Below are 11,349 nucleotides of genomic sequence, written 5' to 3' on the forward strand. Positions count from 1 at the left end.
CCGCCATGCAACTTCGAGTGAAAAAAATTTCAATGCTAGTGGTTTAAGCAAAGATAAAAACTTTGTGCACTTGACCAAAGACAATGAGTTAGTTTTTCTTTCCTTTTTTATCTAAATGGAATGCTTTCTTCTAACCAAGTTCGTTATTGAAAATAAACAAGCAAGTGTAATTATCTTATTTGAATTGGAGTTTGGTTACAAAACAAAAAACGATCTAAATACGAAAATATTTATTCAACAAACTACACTTCCGGATTTGCCTTCTGGCGTTGTGGTTTTACTAAGCCCCGACCAAATATGTACTTCTCAAGAATAATAATTGGAGATTCAAACAACAAACATAAGACAAGCGACAAGCCTATAATAACTGCAAAATCGCCCCAGAAAGCGTGCATCTGTAACATTACAATCAAAACAATCGTCTATTTTATCAATTTTATCAATATACTTACAAAGGTGGTATGCGCAAATCTCACACTAGTTTTCATAGAGGCATATCTGACCAAGATTACCGCGTAATGAGTCAAGTACATGGAATACGAAAGTTTGGCTAAAACCTGGAAAATTGGCATCGATAAGAACTGGTCAACAGGATGACCATATCCGGAAACACATAAAAAGATAACTCCAGAAAGAAAAAGCGCCCAAGCGGGGCGATCGAAAGCCATATACAAAGATGTGCCCCATACATCGTCATTCGCCACATTCTGAAGTAGAGGGAACTCCGAATAAACACAGGCCACAAGACCTGTTACGCAAATTAGCCACAGAAAACACGCTGTAAGCTGCAAGATAATTGTTAATTCCTGAATTATCAAACATGTTACGTACTTTAGACATTTGTATTTTTAGTTGTTTCTGTTTGATTTTGTAAAGAAAGTAGCCTAGAATCATTCCGATGACGTAAGGGCCAAATCTTCCATAGGTTTGTGTATAATATTTATTCATATATTCAGTTGAATTGAGACCAGACATTAGTCCTAGATCCAGTGAATATCCAAGAGCAAAAGGTACAACACATCCGGCTAGAGCTAAAACTTCTAGCACCCACAACGTCGGCTTCGGCCATTTATACAAAGGTATAAGAATAATCGGTGAAAGTATGTACAGTTGCATGTCAACGGAAAGATACCATCCTTGTGGCGAGCACTGTGAAGTACAAGCGTGATAAAATTCAATTTTTGTTGATTTCTTACGGTTCCGTCTTGTACATAATTGGTCACATACAAGAAGGTACTCCACCATCCACTCTTGCAGGATTCTGATAACATCCATTCTACGATTACCCAAAGTGGACCTGTGCTTAAGTAAGACGCGATGTACAAATGAATCAAAGCCATGGCAGCTAGAGCTGGTGTTAACCGAAGATATCGGTGAATATAATAAAGGAAGATATTAAACTTGACTCCTTTATCCATTGATTTCAGATATGTGTATACAGTTACCAGTCCACCAGCAACAAAGAAACTGTCCACTGATACTGTAGCTTCCATGAGAAACATATTCGCGGGGTCCTTTTGCATCTGTAAAAATTTTGAAATTTGTAAAATTCAAATACTATGTAGTTTTCACCTTAGAATAAGCGCTAAAGTTGTACACCGGTGCAAACACAATACTTGAATATGCGTGCCCTATGATAACCCATATCATACTCAACACTCGAATTCCACTGAGACATAATAATTGGTCTGAATTCTTCGTTGTCTTGAAGATCTTGCGACCATTGGTAAGAAACGAAAAGGCAATAAACAACTCGTGTGGGACCTCTGCAACGATAATTTAAACTCAACACTTCTGAAGACAAAACGGTTTACTTTTCTCGGTGTAGAACAAGTAAAGATCAAACGCCGTGGAAGCAGCAGCTATAGTCAAAAATAAAGCGAAGACGACGATGGTTACAATAGTGCCAGTTGATAAAGCAGGTTCTGTTGCTTTAGAATAACAAAAGTCCTCTGTGTAAGTCAACAATCCTGGAATATCTTCAGCTGCCACGGTGTGAGGAACACAAGCAGCCCAACGCAAACCAGCATACTCCGGACCAAATATAGGAAGTCTCGGTTGAGGTCTCTGTAAAACCTGTCAGTTCTGGACAATCAGAGCTGTAGTACTCACTAATAAAACACTCATGTTGAAAGCATCGAAGTATTTTTGTGTTTCCTGAGAAAGCATTAAGGTTCCAAGACAGTACTTCCCATAAGTATCATTAAAATGGATCCCATAACATTCGTCAAAATGTCCCAAATCGTAAAAATTTCCTCCAAGAATTCCAGAAGGAATTTTCGTCCACGCGTCCAAAACTAATCAAAACATTAACCAATCGATACAAACTTATTTAATTCTTACATGACCAAGCTGGATCTATTTCTATGTTCGTTCCTGGTATATTTGCCCGAATGGTCTTTTCAAGTTCTTTAACATTAATTACTTCGTTGACAAGCCCATCGTAGATTTCTTCATAGTTAATTCTACACGCCACTGGTATTAAGAGAATGGAGCAAAACACTGCAATCCGAAGGATCATGATTACTGATTTCTGACTTCAAGCTCCAGAGTTTACTTATATTGAACTAAATGATTATCAGATTGATTAAGTGGTACTTTTGTTTTATCTTCTTCTACGAAATATCAATTTAGGAATTAATTTCTCGGACGGAGTTTAAGTTGAGTTGCGGTAGTAATCAAATTTGCGTCACAGAGATACCAAGTTGAGTGTTGACATAATTTTGCTTATAATTAACTGTAAAGAGAAAATTTCTAGTTATTTTTGGGTCCGCGTTTATCAGAATAGTTATCAGGTACTCGAGACTTTTTAAATGCCGATTTACCAAAATAAAAATCAAAGAAAAGTCTCTAACAAAATTAAACAATTTTATCGAAACATGAACATTAAGATGTATCTAATACGTTTCTGTGCTTACATGTAAAGTACATCATAATAGTTATGATACAAATAATTCATAATAACATAGTTACTGTTTCATAACAGCATAGTTACCGTTTCGTAATAGCATAGTTGCCCTGAATTTATGATATTCTATGTATTTTTGAAAATAAAAGCAACTCCGAAGACCAAAATCTGAAGATTTTCATTTATTTGTATTAATTATAACATAAAATATCTTGGGAAATGCTTTTCCTCGCTATTTCATCGCGTTCAAAAATTAAGTCAAAAATTGGAAATTTGCAGAACTGTTGGCTGGTAGCATTGCCTCATTTGTACATGTTTCGATAAAGCTTTGTATTTACTACGGATATTAACTAATTCATAAAAAACTCAGACGTTAACAAGTAACGTCCTCGTTCTTTATGAATTACTTAATATTCTTCTCAAAGAAATAGCTATAAATTTAATATAATAATGTTTATATTTTTACGACAAGTTCTTATTTCCGTTTTCTTGTTATCAAATGGACTTAATTTCAAGTGAAGATGTTATCTAATACATTATTGATCATCGTTCAAAGAAATATTTATTTTAAAATGTTTTGTTTTCTATTGTTAATAATAATAATCAATCACACTTACGCGTGTGCACACTTTTGATTATCCTTGATATATAATAATTTTTTTAGAAACGTTTCTCTTCAACTTGAACATTGAAGAACACCACTTCAAGCGAACCGCCTGTGATGTTATTTGTAAGTTGTTAGTTAATTCATCAGTGGAACAAAGACAATAGTTTCATATAAAATTACGTACTCGTTGCCTTTTCTGTAAACACCGACCTGTAATCTCCAAGAGAAGAACGTTGAAAACTAACGAAAATACAGTTTTTTAAATTTTATTGTATTACAAGCTCAATGTATTTAGACTTCCGGCTCGACTTTGTTCTTACTTTTTCGCTCACGCTTCGTTGAACCCCGTCCAAATAAATACTTCTCAAGGATAATAATTGGAGATTCAAATACTAAACACAAAATGAGCGACAAGCCCAAAGTCACCATAAAATCGGCCCAATAAACGTGCATCTGGAAACCAAAATGTATTGGAATCAAACAACCAATAACTTACTATAGCAGCATGAGAAAATCTGATGGTATTCTTCATTGCCGCATATCTGATTATGATAACGGCAAAATGTATTAAGTACATGGAATATGAGATCTTTGTCAAGAATTGGAAGACTGGTAGCGACAAGAATTTGTTGACAGGATGACCATATCCTGAAACGCACAAAAATATGACGCCGGAAAGGAAAACCGCCCATCCTGGACGGTCGAGGGCTAAGAACATGGAATTTCCCCACTTGTCCTCTTCTTTGGAGTCTATGAGGGGAAATTCTGCATAGAGGCAGGCTACAAGACCTGTTAGGCAGACAAGCCACCAGAAACAAGCGGCCAGCTATAATAAAATTGTTAGTCTCTGAATTATGTACTTAGAAGTTTCTTCTACTTTCGACATTCTTAGCTTATGGTGGTGTTTGACTTCATAGACAAAATATCCAAGGATCATTCCAATCACATAAGGACCAAAGCGCGTATGAGTTTGAGAATAATAATCGTTAAAGTATTTTTGCCTGAAAAAATGTTCAATACCACGGAAACAAATAATAAGAAACTTACGAGTCAGCGCCTAAAGTAAACATGGTTCCAATATCTTCAGAATAACCAATGGCGAAAGGAACAACGCATCCAATGACTGCAAGTACTCCCAACGCTCCTAACGCCTTCTTCGGCCACTTGTAGAGAGGAATAAGGATAATTGGTGACAAAATGTAAAGTTGCATGTCAACGGAAAGGTACCACGCTTGAGGCACACACTAAAATTTTTAAATATATGTATACTCGTACACTGAATTTCGTTGTGAGATGCTTACAACTCCATCTTGAACGTAATTGGTGATATACAAAAGCGTACTCCACCATCCTCTTCTACAACTTTCTGCTAACGTGTAATCTACAATCATCCACAACGGCCCATTTCCCAAATACTTCAGAAGGTATAAATATACCAATCCTGTGACTACCAGCGCGGGTGTCAACCGAAGATATCGATGAATATAGAAAAGTACGACATTAAATTTCACTCCTTTGTTCATCGATTTTAGAAAAGTGTAAACAATTAGTAGGCCTCCAACGACAAAGAAACTGTCTACTGAGAGTGTGGCTCCCATTATCCACATATTTTTGGCGTCTTTCTTAATTCTTCCGAAGTCGAGAAGGTTATAAATCGGTGCATTGAAAGCATTTGAATATTCGTGCCCCAACAGTACCCACATCATGCTAATTGCTCTGATTCCATTGAGACATAACAGTTGGTCGGGATTGCTCGTTGACTTGAAGATCTTGCGACCGTTGGTCAGAAAAGAAAATGCGATGAACAGCTCATGTGGCGCCGCTACAAAAATAAAATAAAATTTTCGGTTTTTGGTACTAGAGACCTTACTTTTCTCAGAATAGTATAAATAAGCGTCAAACGCCGTAGATACGAGAGCAATTGCCAAGAATACAACCAAAACAACGATGGTAGCAATTGCTCCATTTGACAAAGCTGGTTCTGTTGCCTTAGAGTAGCAAAAGCTTTTGGTGTAAGTTAACAATCCGGGAATGTCTTCAGCTGCTATAGTGTGAGGAACACAAATAGCCCAGTGAAAACCGGTTAATTCTGCTCCGAGCTGAAAAAGTCTGGGCTCGGGGTGCACCTGTAAGTTCTAGAAAATTTCTGGGTTGTGGGTACGATTTCACTGTAAAACTCACCGGTCGTAATTTTGTTGAATTTAGATTAAAAATTTCAAAGTATTTTTGAGTTGATGGACTATATTTCAACGTCCCCAAGCAGTACTTTCCGTAGATATCTTCAACGTGGATTCCGTAGCATTCATCAAAGTGTCCGAAGTCGAAAAAATTTCCTCCCATGACTCCACTAGGAATTTTAGTCCTCGAGTCGATAACTAAGAAAATTGTTCGCCTTAATTAGAAAAAAACAGTTGCAACTTACACAATAAAATGGGATCTTCATCTTCCTTTGGTAAAATGTTTCGGATTGTCTTTTCCAGTTGTTTCACATCGACTACTTCGTTCAAGAAGCTATCATAAACGTTGTGCAAATCAATGTTGCACGATACCGATGATAGCAAAATGCTGGAAAACAATGCAATAGTAAAGACCATGACTGTCAACTATGAGAACGAGAAACCTGTGTTTACTTATAGACGACCAACTTTTTTATCGGTGGTGTCAAGTGCTAGTCTAGTTTAGATTCGACTTCCATTTTTGGATGTCATTGTATTAAACGTAGAAATTAAATTTGTCTGTATTCATTATGATCGCGGTACTTTAGTTTTTTATTTTTAAATTATAAAATATTACATTTTTAAATTACCAAATATGGTGAAAAATATAACAGAATGCATTTGATTTTGTGATCTCTAATTGATATTATCTTTTAATTACATGAATCATAAGTTTTAAGTAGGTATACAATGATCAGCATTACTCATATCATTCTTGAAGTATATCAAAATAATAATGATAATTTCCAAGGTATTTAATCCGTTTTAAGAAGATGTTTCACCCTTCGTTAATTAAAATTCCCTTTTCTCGTAAAATATCCAAACTTTGACTATGAAAATAAAACTTGAGGCTTTTATGACCTGCTTATAAATTCGGCTAAATTAAGAATTATTACGAATTACGAGTACTTGACATTGCTTTGTCTTATTATCAATTATACTTCATTCCTATTACTGATTGTTAGAGATATCATCAGTCATAACCACTTCATAGATAATGATGTAATATTATCTTCACTTTGAACGTAAATGCTTTCCATTAAGCTAAATCTTAGCAAATTAACACAACTAGTTTGAGTCATAATTGAATTATTTAAATGTGGTGCATCGAGCATCTCTCATTTAAACACAAATTATTCAATAGTTGAAAAGACTTTTTAAATAAGAAATTCTTACATAATAAATAATAACGAGAAAACCCATGCCAAAAATCGTATCGTTTTATTTGTGATGTGAAGAAAGATTTCCATGTTCCAAACCAGATTGGAATACAACATAAGATATTTAACAGTTAGATGGCACCACTTGCTCTTCATGAGTACTATCGCTTTGATTTTTTTTATTATCAAAAACTACAATAGTCCGTCTAAAAAACAGCAAACAGTGGCAAAATTTAAAAAAAAAATGATGTTTTTAAATATATTTTTTATCACTGAAACCAGTTTACAAGACGTTCCGATCTGAGATAATAACTAGACAGATTAAAATAATTGTGAATGAGTCATGCGAATTATTGTGATTTATTTTTATCTCATTTTTTGTAGACAATTTAATTGGTTTTATTTAACAACGTTTTATTGTATTCTATGCAGATATTGCTGGTACGATTACCTCGAAAAGTTTACCTTGACTCTGAAATATCGCTGTCCGATCATTACAATTGATAGGTACAATTTTTTTAAATATCTTTTTTTTATTACAATCTAGAGAACATTTGAGAAAATAAATCAAAAAGGATTAAATTTTTTAAAATTCATTTTTCTTGTTTGAACAATTTACAATTTGACATAATTAATAAACGTCAACATCTCCAAATTTCATTGATTTACTAGTAAAATTGTTACAGAATTTAATTTAAAACGAATTAAAATTTCAACTATGTAATTTTAAACTCAAAAATTTTAAAATGAGATTTTCTTGTTCAAAAATTTTGAAATTTAGCCCAATTATTAACCGTTTATAAAATGGGAAGTCCACCAAATTTCACTACTGTCGTACGAAAATTGCCAAAGTGGCACAATTGTATAAAAATATTTCGACCAATTCAAAAAAAAATATTTGAATTGGTCTTTCTTGTTGGAACATTTTGTAATTGGGCCTAATTATTAGGTAAACGTTTTAAAAGTATTAATTTCCCCAAATTGCATTGATTTAGAATGGAAACAAACGTCATGTTTGTCAAGCCATCGCATTTTAATTTCAATGCTCGGGCCAGAAAAGTGTCGTCTCTTCCTTTGGTAAACACCCCTTCTTAACTACCCAAGATTATTATCATTGGGTACTACTTGATTTTGCCTTCCGGTGGCTATTAGACTTTTAAATAATTAAACTTTCCGCTTTGTTTAAATACAATAAAACAATATGTAAATGATATAATTAGCACTTTGATTTATGTTTAATTAGTGTGTCGATTTTAACAATGTAACAAAAATCAACCGTATCTGCATGTAAACGCTAATATATTTCAAGGTTTATTACTAGGTGTCATTATAGTCGTTTTTACGTCGTCTTTTGTCTGAGACCATGTTAAATTTGTATGAAACATAACTTGTAACATCTCGAACGACCCGTAATCTTTTAAATGCAAAACTCCATCCTCATTAAAATTTAATGGAGTTCAATTCAATTCCTCATAGTAATTCCACATTTCTTACTACCTCATAAAATTGGAAACTAAAGAAATTTACCATTACATTTCGCTACATTGAAGAAAGTTCTAATATAATTACCATTATTTCTTTGAGACTATCAGAATCAGACCCAATTATTCTAGGTTAGATATTATTGTAATACCTATTAAGGTTGGAGTGGAATTCCACGCTTCTTGCGTAAATCTGGATAAACAGATTTACTTAATTAAGCCATCGCCATCACCAATACGCTCCAAGGCCCCGTTAATTAATAAGAGTAGGTATAATTTTTAATTCATCAATCCAATTACGTATTAATTCCAACACAATCCAATTACGTATTGTGTTCCGAAAATATAAAAAATCCCGAAGGATTTCTTCAAAACTACGCGTATTTTTATAAATAATTTATCGAAAGTTACAGTGTTATGTAAATTACAAATGTGAACGGGCACTTTGACGTCACAAGTGTCAACATATCTACGAAAAACAGAAAGTTCAGGTTACGATTACAATGACGTCACGGAATTCCCGGGAATTCCGTCAGCAAATTTTGCTCACATCGAAAGAAAATCAAGTTTAAGGTGAATTTCAAACAGGTTCGTTAACATCGACTGATATAAACTAGATAGGCTCTGCAGACGTGAGCGGGATTTACACTGCTTTCGGTGTTAATTTTCTGGAAATTTTCTCAGAGAAATTCCCGCAAATCTTTGTAAATAACCGCAATGGCAGATTACTGATCGGTGAATATTACTGTACCAATTAAGTAAATAAAAAAACCGCAAGTTCGACCGCTTGTTATAATAAGTAAAATTAGCATACTTCCAGTAGGTGTCGTTTTTCTGATATGTTCGCTAGGGAACAAAAAAGTCAAAATTTGAAATTCTGAGCACATTTCCATCTCATTTCGATAAATGTTAAGTTTCTGATTAAAAGTAAAAGTACATCGCTTTGTTTATGTAAATGTTTGGTATTGAAATTATGCTCATTAGCGACAATAAAAACTTGATTTAAAAGGTTTGGTAATCAGAAATGTTCAGCACTTTTTAAAGTATTTGGAAGTTTAGAAAAATCTAGAATAACTTTTCAGGAGTAAAAAGGCTTAAAAACGAAGACATTAATTACCTCTCAAAATAAACATCTCTGGAACTAGTGGAAATCTCGCATGACTAAACTGCTCACATAAAACGTTTAGTAAAAAAAACTAAGGTTATTATTAATTTGATAAGTGCTAGTTTTTATTACGAAAATTAAATATTTGATAGACATCCAATTAAGTACTTCTATCAACTTACTTGTTTGTTTACATATATGAAAACCAAATGAAATATTTAAGCGGGAGGTTTGCTAATTAGACAAACTTCTTGGTATATTTGTCTTTTATCTTTGAGATTAAAAGGGCCTTGGTAGTTAAACATAATTTTTATGATGTATAATTGAAGCTCTTTATGAGTTAATGGCATTTTTCCGTAATTTAACACTACAATTTTTACCGCTTTGTAGTAGTAAAACAGTCAAAAATGAAAACAATTTTTTGATAAACCTATGTACTTAGGAAAACTGTTGTTTTAACAAAATAATTAAGCTCTACGTAAAGTAAGTACCTACCAATAACTTAAGTTTACTTCACAATGTCAAAGTTGGACAATTTTATAGAAAATAATTACATACTCCTAAAAATTTTGACCGTCCCAAATAAATAAAATTTCTAGAATTGTTTTTTTCGCTTGAACACTTAGCAATTTGACCTTATTATTAAACGTTTTGTCAGTAGTAACTTCTCTAAATTTTATTGATTTATCAGTAAAATTGCGAAAGTTACAGAATTTATTGGAAAACAATTAAATTTAATATTTCGACTAATCTTAAACTAAAAATTTTAAAATTGGATTTGTCTTGTCCGAACATTTTGCAATTCGGTTTAATTATTAATCTTCGAGAAAATATGAATTCCTCTAAATTTCACTGCTTTCCAAATAAAATTGTCAAAAGTCAAAAAACAAAAATTTTTAGAATTGGACTTTCTTGTTTAAACATTTTGCAATTTGACCTAATTATTAAACGCTTTGAAAGAAGCAACTTTTATCCAAACTTTGTTGATTTACTGGAAAAATTGCGAAAATTACAGAATCTAATGGAAAATCATTGAAAAATTCGCACAAGCACACTAAAAATTTCTAATCCGAAATTTCTTGTCCGAAAATTTTGCAAGTTTATTAAACGTTTAGAAGATGCTTATTCCTCTAAGTTTTACTGTTTCGCTAGTAAAATTGCCAAAGTTATACAATTTCATAAAAAATATTTACAAATATTAATCAACCCCAAAAATTAAAAATTTTTAGAATTGTTTTTATTATGAGAAAATATTGCAATTGGACTTAATTACTAAACATTTTGAAGTAGGAATTTCTCCAAATTTCAGTGATTTGCTACTAATATTGTGAAAAATATCGTCTAAAATCGGTTTACAACAAAAAAAAAAATTTGGGAATTTGTAAGACCGACATCAAATCACTTTACTTGTTTTGAACTTAATAATTGCCGGAATAATCATAATTATAGTGAAGGTTTAACGACCCGCAAGTACTTATTTAATTAAGGAAGCCAACAATATTTACTTACACTTACTTTAATTGTTTCTTATTCACAATTCCCCCGTCGTGGCAGCTTTATAAATATTAATCGAAGATTTGCCATTTTTGCAATTAACATAAATTGCCACTTTGTTCAGATCATCGGAATTAAAATTACCTCACTTCGCCTTTTTCATTGTGATGGTCAAGAATAAAAAGAAGTAATAATCTAAAGTGTTCTACAAAACGCGAATCAGCTCTCTAAACTTTTGCATAAAAATACGGAAATTATCCCTCTACCTTGTGCGTCATTCTGTAGACCAATAACGACCACGTTGGGCTTTTCCTACAAAATAAAATAAGAATAACATACAAACATTCACCAACACGCATCATTTCCCAATGGTCTTTG

The 11,349-nt window shown here is 33.0% G+C and overlaps 2 protein-coding genes across 2 annotated transcripts; both read right to left on the reverse strand.

The window, feature by feature from the left end:
• Positions 1-215: 215 nt before the first annotated feature.
• Positions 216-2,551, reverse strand: LOC148168626 (nose resistant to fluoxetine protein 6-like). Its single transcript, XM_088045170.1, has 8 exons — positions 2,344-2,551; positions 2,113-2,297; positions 1,815-2,067; positions 1,573-1,766; positions 1,197-1,523; positions 832-1,149; positions 453-785; positions 216-395 (listed from the first exon to the last, which is right to left on the reverse strand). The coding sequence occupies exons 1-8, from the start codon at positions 2,519-2,521 to the stop codon at positions 243-245; spliced, it is 1,941 nt and encodes a 646-aa protein (XP_087901296.1). The 5' UTR covers positions 2,522-2,551; the 3' UTR covers positions 216-242.
• A 1,130-nt stretch (positions 2,552-3,681) lies between these two features.
• LOC148168627 (nose resistant to fluoxetine protein 6-like) lies at positions 3,682-6,109 on the reverse strand. Its single transcript, XM_088046233.1, has 9 exons — positions 5,938-6,109; positions 5,697-5,890; positions 5,386-5,650; positions 4,817-5,337; positions 4,563-4,759; positions 4,393-4,516; positions 4,012-4,341; positions 3,836-3,968; positions 3,682-3,755 (listed from the first exon to the last, which is right to left on the reverse strand). Exons 1-9 carry the CDS (start codon positions 6,107-6,109, stop codon positions 3,682-3,684), a joined length of 2,010 nt encoding a protein of 669 aa, XP_087902359.1.
• Between the last annotated feature and the right edge of the window lie 5,240 nt (positions 6,110-11,349).

Source organism: Gnatocerus cornutus, chromosome 9 (assembly GCF_029298725.1).
Source record: "Gnatocerus cornutus isolate USDA-ARS CGAHR chromosome 9, icGnaCorn1.1, whole genome shotgun sequence".
Classification (NCBI taxonomy): Eukaryota; Metazoa; Arthropoda; class Insecta; order Coleoptera; family Tenebrionidae; genus Gnatocerus; species Gnatocerus cornutus.